At 57.7% G+C, this 16,390-nt stretch overlaps 1 protein-coding gene across 4 annotated transcripts in view; it reads left to right on the top strand.

The window, feature by feature from the left end:
• The first annotated feature begins 776 nt into the window (after positions 1-776).
• Positions 777-16,390, top strand: part of MCM5 (minichromosome maintenance complex component 5) — a 109,182-nt gene continuing 93,568 nt past the window's right edge. For 2 of the 4 annotated variants that reach the window (XR_008419458.1, XM_019446732.2), the window contains exons 1-14: positions 781-903; positions 1,055-1,229; positions 3,112-3,238; positions 3,327-3,455; positions 6,351-6,523; positions 8,398-8,553; positions 9,950-10,116; positions 10,460-10,631; positions 11,043-11,154; positions 13,016-13,159; positions 13,481-13,546; positions 13,737-13,913; positions 14,564-14,676; positions 15,862-15,990. Coding sequence is in view for 3 of the 4 variants with exons in the window: in XM_019446732.2 (XP_019302277.1) it covers positions 1,063-1,229; positions 3,112-3,238; positions 3,327-3,455; positions 6,351-6,523; positions 8,398-8,553; positions 9,950-10,116; positions 10,460-10,631; positions 11,043-11,154; positions 13,016-13,159; positions 13,481-13,546; positions 13,737-13,913; positions 14,564-14,676; positions 15,862-15,990 (1,832 nt within the window). In the remaining variant the exon portion in view is untranslated. Of the gene's footprint in view, positions 904-1,054; positions 1,230-3,111; positions 3,239-3,326; positions 3,456-6,350; positions 6,524-8,397; positions 8,554-9,949; positions 10,117-10,459; positions 10,632-11,042; positions 11,155-13,015; positions 13,160-13,480; positions 13,547-13,736; positions 13,914-14,563; positions 14,677-15,861; positions 15,991-16,390 lie in introns of all 4 variants that reach the window. The other 2 variants (XM_053894866.1, XM_053894867.1) reach the window with 2 other exon arrangements.

Here is a 16,390-nt window from a genome sequence, read left to right as displayed (position 1 = left end):
AGATTTATCTGATTTTGTTACACACTGTAAAAATACTGGTATTTTACACTCCCCAGTAAATAGGTTTACATGCCTGTGGCAAAGGGAAGGAAACATTTGCCGTGGTTCATCGTGGAGGGTGGGAACGGAAGACAAGGGAAGAGAGATGATGCAGCCCTCGCTGCTGCTTGAGAACGCCAAGTTTTACCAAATCTTCCCATTTTTCCAAGCTAGGTTGGGTATCTGGGGTCGTGAACTTAGGCAAATTTTAAGCACTGGCAAATAATGAAAAGTCGTCTACGATGGAAAAAGAAAAATCACCCTTTGGGTCGAAGAAAACACCCCTGGGACCATTTTGGATCCAGAGGCGACTTATTTCTAACTCATCCCCACCGTCTGGAAGGGTGTGTGCCAGGGAGAGCCTGGCGCGGGGGGGCGAGCGGGTTTGCGCGGGACCGACAGCTTCGGAACCCCCACTTCTCCCAGCCCCTGGCTCTGGAGGCGAACATGGTCTCACGAGGTTTGTAAAGGGCCTGAGGAGTGTCCACAGGCAGCCCTCGCACCGCGCCCCCCACCCCCGGCGCGAAGGCCTCCCCTCCGCCATCTTGGCTCCCGCCCCGCGCCGCCGCTTCCTCCCGGATCAGAAGTTTCGCGCCAAATTGTCCGGCAAGCAAAATGGAGCCCGGAAGGAGGCCAGGGACGTGACGTCACGGGCCCCGCAGCCAATCCGCTCCAGCGGCCTGTCCGGAAGGTGGGGCTCGCGGGCGCAGAGCGGTCCAATCGCTGGCTGTGGAACCTCAGCGAGCCAATGGGGACGCAGCGGCCGCGGCGCCCGAACGCGGCGTCTCGTTTTTCCCGCGAAACTCGGCGGCGGTGCGTGGAGGTGCTGGTGTACCCGGGTCTGGGGGTTGTGGGGTCGCAGAGGTGAGACCGGGGGCGGGGGGGTCTGCAGGTCTTAGCAACCGAGGGCGCTGCAGGGTGGGCAGGCGTTCTCGCCGGCGAGCTGGGGTCCCCCCGCCCCGCATTCGGAGCCGAGCCCACCCCCGCCGGCTCCAGCTGTTTGTCCCCGCGCCAGGCGCAGTCATGTCGGGTTTCGACGACCCCGGCATCTTCTACAGCGACAGCTTCGGGGGGGACACCGCGGCCGACGAGGGGCAGGCCCGCAAATCGCAGTTGCAGAGGCGCTTCAAGGAGTTCCTGCGGCAGTACCGAGTGGGCACCGACCGCACCGGCTTCACCTTCAAATACAGGTGCGGGCTGGAGCAGGACAGGAGGAAGGGGGGCACACAGACCCCCCCCAAGTGTGGCGCCGACAGGGGTCGCACGTCATCACTCAGAGCCGGCTAGTGTCGTAGAGCACGAATGGGGGGACACGGGCCCAGAGAAATGAGGGAGCATGTCCCAGGTCCGAGGATCGGGGTCCCAGCCGTGCTTCATCCGGCCGCACCCTTGTGGCCTTTGGTTTTGTACGTGTTATACCTGAAGGTAACTTTTGAGTGGTCACCTGTTGAGTGGGCTCCTAACAGCCAGCTAGAGCTCCTAGGGTCCTTTGATTTTTTTTTTTTTTTTTTTTTTTTTAACCCATGACTTGTTTCTGGTCGTTTGCTTCTTGTTGTTTTTCCGTGTACTGTCTCTGATGTCTCCTAAACTCAAGTTCTCTATGGGTGTAAAAGGTGAAGATGGTAGTTAGGATTTATTTACTTCATTCATGCAGTCATTCTGATTTGCAACTTCCATTGATCAGCACCTGCTGCGGGCCAGGCACTGTTCCACTAAACCTGCTCTTTGTCATTGTATAATCCGCGGCATCATGTCAGATCCTTGTAGGTCCAGCCTCTGCCCCTAGCACCTTAAAAGGCAGAGGTGGATTTGTAGGTTCAGGCTTGGGCAGGACCAATTATTGAGTGACTTCCAAGTAACAGTCTCTGTGTCATCAGTAAATGGTGCCTCCCCCTATTCATGTACCAGCTGACATTGACCATCTGTGTGCCAAGCATTGTGCTAGGCATTGACGTATGAAGATGGAAAGGCCTATTGCTTACCCTTTAGAAGCTCTTAGGTCCGTGAAGCTTATAAGTCAGTGGGAGCAAGGCATAGAGGCCAAGAGACGATTACAAAGTGACAGTTACCTCAAAGGAGTACTATATGGGTGCCTGGGTGGCTCAGTTATTTGGGTGTCTGGCTCTGGATTTCAGCTCAGGTTGTGATCTCGAGGTTCATGGGTTCAAGCCCCACTTCGGGCTCTTCACTGACGGTGCGGGACCTGCTTGGGATTCTCTCTCTCTTTCTGTCTCTCTGTCTTCGCCGCCGCTCGTGCTCTGTCTCTCTCTCAAAATAAATAAATAAACATGAAAAGAAATTAAAGGAAAAAAAAAGGAGGAATATAGAAGGAAGTTAGGGAGGGCTTCCAGAGGAGCCCAAGTTTAACCCCTAGCTGAGAGGAGAGTTTCAGGTGTGGAAGGCATTCCTGAGAGGGGCAGTTGCATGCATGGGCAGAGAGGTAGGAGTGGCTTTTTATAATAGCAAGGGGCTTTTTGGGCCAGGGTGGTCATTTTGTGTGTGGCTCTGGGACATAAGGCAGGGGAGGGGGGGGGATAAGGTCTGAGATGAGGCTGAGGAGAGGGCCCTGTGTAGGTCAGTGGTCCCTAAGTGTGTTTTGGGACAAGAGTCCCATAGGATGCTCTGTAAAAAGTGCATCTGGTGGTTGATAAGACAGACACAGTCTCTGCTGTCTTTGGGCTCCCAGGTTTGAGGTGTGTGTTAGGTTAGTCTCCAGGAGAAAGTAAAAGGCTCCAGGGAGTCCTGCAGCGAAAGAGCTGAGTCTCCCAGACCGACCTGTGTGTGCACACAACCCTGTGTTGGAGTGTTGAACTGTGCTTCGGCCATCTTGTGGACGATCTCCACGGAACCTGTTTTTTTTTTTGGAGGATATGCCTCTGTCGGCAGCAGGGAGCCTCCACAGGGTTATGTCACAGAACCACCTGGAACTCGATGTGTATTTGGGAAGAGGAGGGGGTGGGGCGGGCAGTGGTGGTGCTGGTGTGGGCAGATTTGGGGTGCAGGTGCGCCTCGGCCAGTGTTGATCTCCTCTGCACCCTCCCCCGCCCCCACCCTGCCACCTGCCCACCGCAGGGATGAACTCAAGCGCCATTACAACCTGGGGGAGTACTGGATCGAAGTGGAGGTGGAGGACCTGGCCAGCTTTGACGAGGACCTGGCCGACTACTTGTATAAGCAGCCAGCCGAGCACTTGCAGCTGGTGAGTGGGACCCCGTCCCTGAACCTCCCCTCCCCGCTCCAGGGCCGGTCCTGCTCTGGTCACCAACAGCTGTCTCCTTCCTCTTCAGCTGGAGGAGGCTGCCAAGGAGGTGGCCGATGAGGTGACCCGGCCCCGGCCCGCTGGTGAGGAGGTGCTCCAGGACATTCAAGTCATGCTCAAGTCCGATGCCAGCCCGTCCAGCATTCGTAGCCTGAAGGTGGGTCCCCTTAGAGGCTGGTCTGAGGGTGGCAGTGGCTGCTGCATGGTGCACTGGGGCTTCAGACAAAGGCAGATCTAAGTGCCAGCTGTGTGACCCTGGGCAGCTCACTCAACCTCTCTGAGCCAGTTTCCTCCTCTGTAAAATTAACTCATAGGACAAATGTTTACTGAGCTCCTTCTGTGGGCAAGGCATTGAGTTGGTTCTTGGAGAAATCACATTGAGCTAAACAAAAAGCTCTTGTGTGGGGTTTATGTCCACCCGTGGGGTGTGGGGGGAGCCCTGAGTAAAGCAGTGAATATCACCCAGGGTGATTTTAGTTACCTATTTTTTTTAATGTTTATTTTTGGGAATGAGCAAGCGTGCATGCGAGGTGGGGAGGGGCGGGGAGGGGCGGGGTGGGGGGAGGAATTCCAAGCACAGTGCAAAACCGACGCAGGGCTTGATCTCGAACTATGAGATCATGACCTGAGCCGAAATCAAGAGTCGGATGCTCAACTGACTGAGCCACCCAGGAGCCCCACCCGTGATGATTTTTGGATGTTCCTAAGTGCAGTGGAAGAAATCAGGGGGGTGGCCCTGTGGGAAAGACAGAAAGCTTCCCTGGTGGAGAACCATCTGAGCGGAGACCGAGCAGTGGGCAGACAGTTGGGAGAACATTCCAGGGAGGCAGAGGTACAGCCTGGACAAAGCCTGAGTGGTGAGGGGGGCATGGTATGTATGGTCAAGGCCATGCTGAAGGACAGCCGGCGAGGCTAAGAGTGATCGGGAAGCAGGAGGGGCTGGCATCTGAGGGGTTTATTTGTTTTAGTTGACAAATACTGAAGGCTGCTGTGCTCCACGTGTGGGCTAGACTCTCATGTAAACAGACAGGACTCAGTTCTCACAGAGCTTATGGTGGGAGAGACAGATACAGGACTTTGAGATAACTTCAGGAACCGTGATAGGAGTCATGAAGGAAAGAGAAACGCGAGTAAATATGACAGTGGCCGAAGGAGGTGGATGGCGGTCAGAAGAGGCCTCTCTCAGGAAGTGATGTTGGAGTGAGTCTGAGTGAGTCATAGCTGCGCGACAGCCCAAGGGAAGAACATTCCAGGCTCAAGGAGAAGCAGGTGCAAAGGCACTGAGGTGGGGACAGTGGTATGCTTCAGGGAATAAGAAGGAACCAGTGTGGCTGGACCCCAGTGAACATGAGGGTTGAGGGAAGGAAGGGGGAAGGGAGGAAGAGGCCAGAGGGCCCGGGCTTTCCAGCCATGGAAACGCTTGGATTCTGTATGGAGCGCGGTAGGAAAGCAGGGGGTGTTTAGGTATTCGAGTGGGCTGGTTCCATTGGCAAACAGTCCCTTTGGCTGCCACGTGGAGGACAACTTATAAAATTGGCAGGAGTGAGAGCCAGGGGAGCAGTGAGCAGGAAGTGATGGTCGTGACGTTAGTCGTTCCGTTACAGGGTGGTGGTTAGAATCTAAGGAGGTGATGCACTTGGCTGTACTCGGCATGCTCCATAGCGGGGCCCAGATGTCACCCTTTTAGCTAATGGCACCTCCTCATCGTGCGTCATACTCATAAGGCCATGCTCTGGTCTTTGCTTGACAGATCTACTCCACATCCTGCAGCTCTCTTGGGGGTCCCTGTCAAGCCGCCTTTGGCTGGCACGATGCAGGTCTGTTCCCGAAGCAGGGCTGTGAGTTCTGGAGCTTGTCGGCTTTATCTATTCCCAGCACCAGGGAAGGGCTCCGTGACTATGTTTGGAATTAAACTCAGTATCACGCTTTTCTGTGGAAGCGGCATTGGACCTGTTTTGGGGGGCAGCTGTTTCATGAGGGAGGCAAGCCTCCACTTCCCCCCAGGGACACGCTTCCGACTGTCAGACTCATTGGAGAACACATTGAATGACCCACTTCAGGTGATGGGTTTCCTACAGTAGAGGAGGAGCCCTCTCTAGGAGGATCACTGGTCAGGGATGGCTCGGAGGGGCTGAGACTACCCCAGTCCTTCGGGATTCTGGAGTGCCAGGTGCCCGCGTCTTTGTAGATTGTCGTCTGAAAAACATGCTCTGGGGTGGTTCCAACAGTTCCGGTGTCCCCGGCTTGTTGTGGGCACATGTGGCCTTACTTAGCACAGAGGGGGGCAGCCTCTTTCCATCTCCACCTCCCATCTCCCAGGCTTTGGTGGAGGGGGTGCCAGCATGAACCTGTAGCCTGCCTGTCCCAGGAAAGCCACTGGGAACTGGAAGAAAAGATAGCGAAAGGAACTTTTAAAAAAAAATCTTTTTAATTTTGGGCTCCTGAGTGGCTCAGTCAGTTAAGTGTCCGACTTCGGCTCAGGTCACAATCTCGCGGTTTCGTGGGTTCGAGCCCGGCATCAGGCTCTGTGCTGACCGCTCAGAGCCTGGAGCTTGCTTCGGATTCTGTGTCTCCCTCTCTCTCTCTGCCCTTCCACCGCTCGTGCTTTGTGTCTCTCACTCTCACTCTCAAAAATAAATATTAAAGTCCTTTTAATTTTAATTTTTTAATTTTAAGGAAGCCTCCACCCAACGTGGGGCTTCAACTCAAGGCCCTGAGATCAAGAGTCACGTGTTCTACTGACTCAGCCATCAAGTTTCCCCTGAAAGGAACTTTTCTTGTTTTGTCTTATGGAAAATTACACATGGAAATGGAATAGTGTAATGAATCTCATATACCTTCACCTAGGTTTAGTGGTTAACATTTTGCCTTTGTTCTTTTTTTCTTTTCTTTTTCTTTTTTTTTTTTTTTGCCAGAGTACTTTGAAATAAATTACAGAAGTGCCACTTTATCTCTCAGTACTTCTGCATACGTGAGAAAAAGATTTTCCCGTGCACTCTCTGGGGTCCCTGTCTCCCTTTAATCAACCGCCCTCTGGATGGCTCTCTTGCAGTCGGACATGATGTCGCACCTGGTAAAGATTCCTGGCATCATCATCTCGGCGTCTGGGGTCCGAGCCAAGGCCACCCGCATCTCCATCCAGTGCCGCAGCTGCCGCAACACGCTCAGCAACATCGCCATGCGCCCCGGCCTGGAGGGCTACGCCCTGCCTAGGAAGTGCAACACGTGAGTGGGCCTTGCGGGGGCCCCAGGGCCTTGTGGGGGGAGGGACATCTGAGTGGAGACGGGAAGCGTAGGGACCAGCCTGCAGCGCCTGCAGGGAGAGGGGCTGGGGCAGAGCCGTGCCCTGTGGGGGTGGTGCGGGCCGATGTGCTGGGGCTCAGGGCTGAGAACCAGGGGCCACGTCCTTCTCCATTGGTGAGTTCTGTACCCACCGGCACGTCCAGACGACTTGTGCGGGGAACCCAGGGTTCGAAGGGGAAAGCACTCCAGGGGGATGAGTCTGTCTGGAGTCTTCTGAAGCACACTGGCTTGCTGGGGCAGCCGGGCCAGCGACATAGCACGCTTGTTCATTTACACGTTGCCTATGACCACATTTGCACTGTAGAGACTGCGTGTGTGGCCTCTTGGCCCGTAACACCGAATGTTTATACTCTGGCTCTTACAGAAAATGATCTCCACCCCTGGTCTGAAGGGCCCACGCCCTCTCTCAGGCTGCTCACGGGCCTCTGCTGGTCCCCCTCAGCCACCTGACCAAAGTGTCGGCAGTGCCCTGGGCTCAGCCATGCTCCCTTCTGCACTCATTCCCTGAGTGGTCTCGGGCTTTAAGAATCATCCACGTGCAGACGACACTCACATGTGTCTCCCCTGAACTCCAGAGTCAGACCTGGTTGTGGGCGGGATGCCCCCAAGCCGGTGCCCAGGGGACATTGCAGATTTGAACCACACTGACCTGACCTCCATCCCACCCCCCAGATCTGTCCTTCCACAGCTCCCCTCCCCCGCCCCAGATGGGAGCCCCATCTTTTCAGGTGCCCAGGCCCAAGTGCTCGGTCTCAGAATGTTTCTGGGAAGTCCTTTAGGCTCTGCCCTTAAGATTGCATGTAGAGAACCAGACCTTTTCTTAACCTCCTGGGCATGTCTGTTGTCCTCTCACCTGGAGTGGTGAATCCCGGGCCCACCCTCATCTCCCAGTCTGTTCTCCACTCTGCAGCCGCAGGTGACCCAGCCGTTTCCGTGTCACCCAGAGACCAGCGCTGTCCTGGCCCGCACGGCCCTCCACAGCCCTCTCTGGCCTCCGGTCCTCCCCCAACTCTGGACCCAGCCTCGCTGCCTCCTTCCTAACACAGGGCCTTTGAACATGCTGTTTCCTCCGCCCGGAACATTCTTTCCTCTGACCTCCACAGTCCACATTCTCACTTTTTCCATCAGCTTTCTCTTCTGTCCTCTCACAGAGGTCCTCCCCCAGGCCTCCAGCTTACACTGGGTGTGTGCGTGCCCAGTCACTCTCTTACCCACCGACTTCACGGCATGGAGCACTGCCTGTCGTCCTGTCACGGAGTCATTCGCCGGCTGGCTTTTTCTTCCCTGACTAGACCATAAGTTCATACGAGCAGGGACGCACTGCCGTGTCCCTGGCCTGTAGAACTGTGTCTGGCATGTAGGGGGTGCTCTGCTCTAACGCCTCTGTGATGGTTGAACTGTGACTTCGTCACGTGGAGGTGAACAGAGGCCTGGACCCTGAGGATGGTCTCCAGGTGCCCAGACCCTCACCGAGAGGTCCTGGGATTTGAGCGGGGGTTCCATAAGGTCACTGGTGATTTGGCTCCTCTACCTGTGGGGACCCCGAGACCCTCGTGGGGCTTGGAAGTGTGACCTGTCCGCAAGGGGGAGGAGCCGGGCCTGGAGCAGACCTCCCCGCTCCTCATCTGGCTCGTGGTACCCCACAGAGCTGCGCTCCTTTTCAGGGCCTTGCCCCGCTGTTGCGGAGACCCTCAACTTGCCGCGGGCCAGAGCTTGTCACCGACTCCTGGGGGGGGCTCCCTGGGGTTTGGGTTCTCAGGGGAGCTCTGGTGACCCTTTCTCCTCCCCCTGTGCAGGGATCAGGCTGGGCGCCCCAAGTGCCCGCTGGACCCCTACTTCATCATGCCCGACAAGTGTAAGTGTGTGGACTTCCAGACCCTGAAGCTGCAGGAGCTGCCCGACGCGGTGCCTCACGGCGAGATGCCCAGGCACATGCAGCTCTACTGCGACAGGTGACACGGGCTGGGGCTGCGGGCAGGGAGGGGCTCCCACCGGGGCGGCGGCCAGGCCGAGTCCCCAGCTCAGGTGCTGGGTGTGGCCGAGTGAGTGTGGTGGGCGGAGAGGGTGGCTCGTCGCGGAACACCCCTTCGCTGGCACCCTGGTGCCTCCCATGTTTCCGCTCGTCCTGTCGTCCCCGAGTCTGTGAGGGCGTGTAGCCCCTGCCGTGCGGGTGCTGGACCTGGAACCCCGAGAGGCCGACTGGCTCCGTGAGGGCTCCGGTTCTGGGTTTTTCCTGGGGGGGGGGTCCCCGCAGCGGAGAGCCCCTGCCTCACCTGCATCCCTGGCTCTCTGTTCACCCTATTCCTTGGGTTTTGCCGAAGGATCGGGAAGGAGGGGAGGGTGCTTGACTCTAGAGTCTGGTCCCCTCTCGGCCACCTGAGCGGAAGACTTGGCGCCGTGATGGGGGTTCGTCACCTGGGCTGGTGCACCTGGGTGTGCGTGCAGGTGTCCTGTGCTGTGTGGTTTCCTGAGGCGTGGATCCACAGGTCTTGTTAGCTTCGTCAGTGGCAGTGGGACGTGTAGAGGTCAGACTCGAGCGAGTTACATGAGTTGGCAAAGCCTCGGTTTGTTCATCAGGAAAACGGGCGTAATGACGGTCCTGAATCTCTAGTTAGGCTGCTGGGAGGTGGTAATTGGAAGATGCACGTGTTTAGCATAGTTCCTTAATACAAATTGTGTGTTTGTTGTTGATTAGGTTATTCTCCAAGCAGTCTGTAATCCAGACTCAAGCAGTGGTGTGTGGGAAGAAGGGCCTTAGAATCCTCTCAGAACAGTGACAGTGATGGTGACGCTCCTTGGTGGCATGTGACTCTTTCCCGCACGGAAAGCACTTTTGGGTTGTTTCCTCTCTTGATCCCGTGATATCGCTGCCCCCACCCCCCCAAGCTCAGAGATGAGTGGTGACTTCTGAGTGACAGGGTCCGGATGTACACCCCAGCATCCCCACTGCTCCAGCTCTGGCTGGAGGGGCTCGGAGACTGCCTTCTTCCAGCACCTTCGTTTTGAGAAGAGAATGTGAAAGTCCAGAGGCAAAACGAGTTGACGGAACGGAGCTCATGGGGCCATGAAGAGGCAGAAGTGGGGGTGGCCCCTGCAGAGAGGCTGGAGGGCCTGAGGAGGAAGGCTTGGGGAGCCCGCGGCGAGTCTGACAGCAGATGGGACGGGGATGGGGCTGGTGAAGGGGTGGGGAGCCAACACGGAGCCAGCTGGAGCCAGCTCAGGCGGGGAGGCCTCTGGTATAGATGATAAGGTGGACCATGAGTGTGACAGGGTGGGTGAGCGGGTCAGAGACCTCCCTGTCCCCACCAGGCCCTCATCTTTGTTTCTCCTTCTTCCCTGTTCCCTCAGGTACCTGTGTGACAAGGTCGTCCCCGGGAACAGGGTCACCATCATGGGCATCTATTCCATTAAGAAGTTTGGCCTGACCTCCAGCAGGGGCCGCGACAGGGTGGGTGTGGGCATCCGGAGCTCCTACATCCGTGTCCTGGGCATCCAGGTGGACACAGATGGCTCTGGTGAGTTGGCTTTGGGGTCCTGGCTGTGCTGCACTCTGGGCCGAGCCCCTGTCATCTCTCCTCTGGATCGTTGCCGGGCCTCCTGATTTCCCTGTCCCCACCCTTCCCAGCGGTCCCCAAGGGCGTCTGCGATCTAGTCCCCTAGCTCCTCAGAACCCGTTCCCCTCACTTACTGGACCCTGAGCACAGGCCGACTCCTGAGGGGCAGAACCGGGGTCTCTGCTCAGGCTTGTGGCGTCCCAGCTCTGAGGCCCTGCCCCGCAGGGCGCCCTGATCGGGCGGTGGGCTGGCCAGGGTCTCCCTCACGTAGCACTCACACACCCTCCCTCCCCGGCCCACCCAGGCCGCAGCTTTGCCGGGCCCGTGACCCCACAGGAGGAGGAGGAGTTCCGGCGCCTGGCCGCCCTGCCCAATGTCTATGAGGTCATCTCCAAGAGCATCGCCCCGTCCATCTTCGGTGGAACGGACATGAAGAAGGCCATCGCCTGCCTGCTGTTTGGGGGCTCCCGAAAGAGGTGGGGGTCTGGGTCCCTCCAGATCTTGGAGGGGATGAGTAACTTGGCTCCTACGAGAGTAGCTGCTGATGGTCAGGACTTGAATGTTCTTTTCATTTTCCTGGGACCCTCAGCCTTGCCTGCTACTCCCAGGCTCCTTCCCCATCAACCAGGCTTGCTGTCAGCTGGCTTGTGGTTCATCTGTGGTCTCCCGTTTCCTTGGCTGTCCGTGCCCTGGAGGCAAGCTGTCTCCCCCATTGCTACCATGGGCAAGGCTAGGGGACACGGCAGCTGTGAACGAGGGTCTCAGCCCGGAGCCCCTGGCTGCCTGCTGCTCTGAGGCTCGTGATAACCCGGTTGGGGGGCCAACTGCCAGTCCTCCCCATGACCAGCCCAAGTGCCAGCCTCGCCCACCTGCCCGTCCTCCCCCAGGCTCCCTGATGGACTCACCCGCCGAGGAGACATCAACCTGCTGATGCTGGGGGACCCGGGGACAGCCAAGTCCCAGCTGCTGAAGTTTGTGGAGAAGTGCTCTCCCATCGGGGTGAGTGCCTAGGGCTCACTGCTCTGCTTGGCCACCCCAGTAGGAAGGCAAGCTGCAGGCAGGGCTACCGGGTCCCCAGGACCCCTGGGGCAGCTGGCTTCCCGGAATCTCTTTCTCGTTCCTCTTGCCTGTGGTCAGGACGGCACAGAGGGAGGAAGAAGGGAACCAATGGGTGTGGGTCGGTTCGGGGCCGTGGGTGGAGTGCGGCCTGAGAGCACAGGCTCTGGATCTCTGCCTGGCCAGTAGCTGGCTGGTCACGGACCGCAAGCAAGTCACCTATTGTCCCCGAGACTCTGTTTATCTACCCACTGGGCCATAATGTTGGTAATAATCACGTGAAGATTAAGGGCCGGGCCCTGCTCGCAGTGCATTACGTACATTTACTCACCTGACCTTCTGCTCGCTGCACGGTGGGTGTTGTGACCCCTTTAAGGAGGAGGAAACGGGTACAGAAGAGCTCCGTCTTGCCCGGGGTCCCACAGCTAGTAAGTGCAAGCACAGGGATCTGACCCCAGGTGTGTGGTAGGCGGGGTGCTCTGTGCAGTGATTGGGGGCCTGGGGGCTCAGAGAGGGCGGGGATGGCCATCGTGGTCAGTGGGACAGGGCTGTGCCAGCGGGAGCTGTAGTCTGGATAGACCGGAAGTATGCCACGGGCTCTGTGCCGGAGCAGCCTGACAAGCACGTGTGCACTACAGCCATGAGCCATCGGGGTGGGCTTACGTTTCTTTAAAAAAACAAAATTATTTATTTATTTATTTTTTAAAATATTTTGTTGTTCTTTATTTTTTTTTTAATTTTTTTTTAACGCTTATTTATTTTTGAGACAGAGGGAGACAGAGCATGAATGGGGGAGGGGCAGAGAGAGAGGGAGACAGAATCGGAAGCAGGCTCCAGGCTCCGAGCTGTCAGCACAGAGCCTGACACGGGGCTCGAACTCAACGGACCGCGAGATCGTGACCTGAGCCGAAGTCGGACGCTTAACCGACTGAGCCACCCAGGCGCCCCAAAACAAAATTTTTTTAATGTTAATTTTTGGGAGAGAGACAGAGACAGAGGCAGAGCACGAGTGGGGGAGGGGCAGGGAGAGAGGGAGACACAGAATCCGAAGCAGGCTCCGGGCTCTGAGTTGTCAGCACAGAGCCCGATGCGGGGCTGGAACTCACGAACCGTGAGATGACCTGAGCCGAAGTCTGCTGCTTAACTGACTGGGCCCAGCCAGGTGCCCCCAGTGGGCTGAAGTTTCTGGTGGCCACGTTAGAGAACTAAAAGGATCAGACGAAACTAATCTTACTATTGTGTGTAGCTCAATATATCGGAAGCGGTGTTGTTTTAGTTTGTAGCTTAACATAAAAAATGCAGTGGGATACTTCATATCCTTTCTTTTTTTAAGGGCTAAGTTTGAAATGGGTGCATATTTTACACCGTAAGGCCACCTGGGTTGGGACTTGCCACAGGGGCAGCATGTGGTACTCGAGTCTGTACAGAGATGATGGGACTGGGGCGGGGGAGCCTTCTCCTTGGGGGTCAGGCGTCCCTGTCCCAGCCCTGAGGCCACCTCGAAGTGTGTCCTTCATCTCCGGGTCTCCATTTGCTCCTCTGTGAGCCGGGCCCCTGAGGGTCGGTTCCCAGGGTTGTGGCGGGGCTCAGGTGAAGAGCGCGTGTGGACACCCACCGGGCCAGACTGGTGCCGGGGCTGCCTTCCTGGCCCAGGGGAGGAGCTTGGGGTTCTGTCCTGGGCTCTGTGGCCGGCTTTGGTGTGTGAGCTTGAGCCAGCCCCATCAGTCTGGGCCCCGGCCTTACTGGGGTCAGAGCGCGGAGCTGGAGATGTGCAGGGCCCTGACCCCTCCCCTTCTCCCTGCAGGTGTACACATCGGGGAAAGGCAGCAGCGCGGCAGGCCTGACTGCCTCAGTGATGAGGGACCCCTCGTCCCGGAACTTCATCATGGAGGGTGGGGCCATGGTCCTGGCCGACGGCGGGGTCGTCTGTATCGACGAGTTTGACAAGGTGAGTCTGATGGTGACGTGGCTGGCAGCTGGAAGGTGGAGGTGTGGCCTCCTGTGCTCAGACGGCACAAACCGCCTCTGACTTAGAGCCCGGTGTGGTCAGTCTCCCGGCCTGTTATCGAGGGAAGTAGTTTAACCTCTCTGAGCCTCCGTTTCCTCATCTGGAGAGTGGGTTCGTGGTCACTGGCGCGAGAGGTCTCCACGTTCCTGCCGTCCGCCGGGCATAGAGTTGGGGCTTGACTGGTAGCTGCTGTGGTTTTCCTGCTGCCCTGCTGCTCTCCTGCCCCCTCGCCTGGGCCTCAGACGTTCCTGTCCCACACAGATGCGGGAAGACGACCGAGTGGCGATCCACGAGGCCATGGAGCAGCAGACCATCTCTATAGCCAAGGTGCGTGGCCCCCGTCCAGCCTGGCCCGGCGTGCGTGGGGAGGGTGCTGGCGGGGGGCCACTGTTCGCCAGGGCCTGTGCTGGCAGCAGCCGCCGGCCTGGGGTCGTGGGGCGCGTGTGCACAGACGCACGGAGGGGACGTGCCCCCGGGTTCTCATCTCTGCCATCTGCTTCCCTCCCTCTCCCCTCAGGCTGGGATCACCACCACCCTCAACTCCCGGTGCTCCGTCCTGGCTGCAGCCAACTCGGTGTTCGGGCGCTGGGATGAGACGAAGGGGGAGGACAACATCGACTTTATGCCCACCATTTTGTCCCGCTTTGACATGATCTTCATTGTCAAGGACGAGCACAACGAGGAGAGGGACGTGGTGCGTTTGAAGATGGCCAGGGCCACAGGGTGCACAGGGCCGGGTCCAGCCAGGGCCGCAGTTCTGGGGGAGGGTCACCGGGGCTTGGCCCAGAGTCCTGACCATCAAGCCGACTTGCCCGTAAGTGGGCAGCCCAGGAGGGGTGGCTGTGGCTGGCAGAGAACACTGGACTGGGGGTCCAGTCCTGCCTCCTGTGTGTGTTAGGCTGTGCGGTTTGGGTCAGTCATTCCCTCCCCGGGCCTCAACCCCTGGTATATGAAACAAGGAAGTTGACCTCTGCAAATAATAGAAGCCCGGCTCTGGCCAGGACGTCTCTGGAAGAAAGTAGTGGTTTATGTAATGGGCAAGCCTAAAGGCGTGGGGCTCAGCTGCATCCGGGGCCCCGTGGTCAGAGCTCTCTGCTTCTGCCTCTGCTCTCCCTCCCTGCTGGAGGCTTGTACTCAGGCAGGTGCTCTCCTTGTGGCCGATACGGCCCTGGCAGCTCTGTGATTTTGTCTGGTTGGCTCACAGACCCTGAGGAAAGAGAGGCCTCCTCCTTTCCACGAGTTCTGGCCCTGCCAGCTCCTTCTTCCTGCCTGCTCAACTTCTGTGTTGGGATCCAGGCTGGGGAGGGCCTGTGGGCTGACCCAGTGTCCCCTCTGCCTCCCCAGATGCTGGCCAAGCACGTCGTCACTCTGCACGTGAGTGCACTGACCCAGACCCAGGCTGTGGAGGGTGAGGTCGACCTGGCCAAGCTCAAGAAGTTCATTGCCTACTGCCGAGCGTGAGTCCTAGGCATGGGCCCTGCAGGAGTGGGGTTGCCTGGCTCTCCTAGGGTGGGAGAGACCCTGGGCCTGCTTCTTACGAGGGATTACAAGAAGGGACGCCTTCTTACAAGTGAAGCCCTCCTGAGGGTTCTGGCTAGGTTCCTTTCTGAACTCGCACAGGTCACCCGGTGGCTTTTGGCTTACGTTGCCACATCTCTAAAATGAGGTTGTAAAAATCAGAAGGTCTTTAAAGATCAGCTTCACACTCACATGCAGGGAGGCGGGGCAGTGTGGACATCGTGCACACGGGCTCTGGGGCATGTCCACCCCACCGTGTGACCTTGGGCGAGTCAGTTGCCCTCTGAATCTCCCTTTTCCTGGACTGGTGTTGCCTAGGGTTTTTGTAATGATGACACAGGTGATTAAGTGCTTGGCAGAGCCCCTGCACCGAGTCAACATTCGGGAAATGGCAGCTGAGACTTTTATTCCTGTTTTCTTCACAGCCGGCCAGTAACTGTAATCCTACATACAATAATTACCCTGTGCCGGGTGTTCTCTGAGTATTTCACGTGTAAGCGAACTTTAGCCCTGTCCCTAAACCTTTGAGGGACCATAAGAATCCATTTTACTGGGGCTGCGGCTAAGAAGCTGAGGGAAGGAAAGGTTAAGTAGCTTGTCCAAGGTCCTGAGTGGGAGGTAGGAGAGCAAGGATTTGAACCCAGGTACCTGGCGCCAGGGGCTGTGCTGTTAGCCACGGTGTGGAGATGCTGGACATACGCCTCGGTGGCCTCTTGTTGGGGGTAAAACCTGAGGGTGGAGGAGTCTTCAAGAGCCCCTCCGGTGGGAGGGGAGCACTGTAGTCGGGTAGGTCCCTCAGTTCCCCCCTACCCACCCTTGGAGTGATGGAGTGGCGCAATGACTCCCGTCCTGGGTCCTTGTCACAGTTCTGAGCTCCTGTGGCCCCGTCCTCAGAGGCTCAGGCCCCAGCTGTGAGGCTTGCCCCATCCTGACGCCAGGTCCTTGGTGGCCTTGGGGAGTCGACTCCTCCCTCCTGGCTCTGTCTTCTCACCCTCAGGATGAGGGTTGCCTTAGGTGATCTGAGTATTCCCCTGAATCTGTGACTGTCACTTGGCTGGGCAGCATGGTGGGTGCCCCAAGAACCCTTCCTGGCCTCGTGTCAGCTGCTCCCCACCATCCTGCAGGAAGTGTGGCCCCCGGCTGTCGGCAGAGGCCGCAGAGAAGCTGAAGAACCGGTATATCATCATGCGGAGCGGAGCCCGGCAGCACGAGAGGGACAGCGACCGCCGCTCCAACATCCCCATCACCGTGCGGTGAGCCGGCGCGGGAGGGCCGGGCCCAGGAGGGCTGCATGGGCCTCCTCGGTTTACAAAAGGGTGTACCTCGCAAGCCAGGGCTGGGGGCCTTTGCTCACCGCACAGTGCAGGCCTGTAGTGAGGGCTGCGGGTCAGGGAGGCTTTTGGGAGTATAAACCCTCACGGTATGTACTTCTTGGCCTGTTTTAAGGTTGAGAAGACCTGGGACCCTGTTTTCTGAATTTTGTCTGGTTTCCCTCGTTGCAGGGCAGCATGAGGGAAAGGGAAGGGTCCAGTCATGGGAGTTAAAGAGACCTGGGTCCTAGGCTCTGGCCGACTGACTGCAGGGAAATGGCTTTCCTTCTCTGGATCTCCGTTTTCATGGTTAACTCCTCATTTTTGTGAAATTATACAGTAG

This window comes from Panthera pardus, unplaced genomic scaffold, assembly GCF_024362965.1.
Source record: "Panthera pardus isolate Hobbes unplaced genomic scaffold, ASM2436296v1 HiC_scaffold_6, whole genome shotgun sequence".
Lineage (NCBI taxonomy): Eukaryota > Metazoa > Chordata > Mammalia > Carnivora > Felidae > Panthera > Panthera pardus.
Note: the sequence above shows the minus strand (reverse complement) of the source record. Positions and strands in the feature narration are given on the sequence as shown.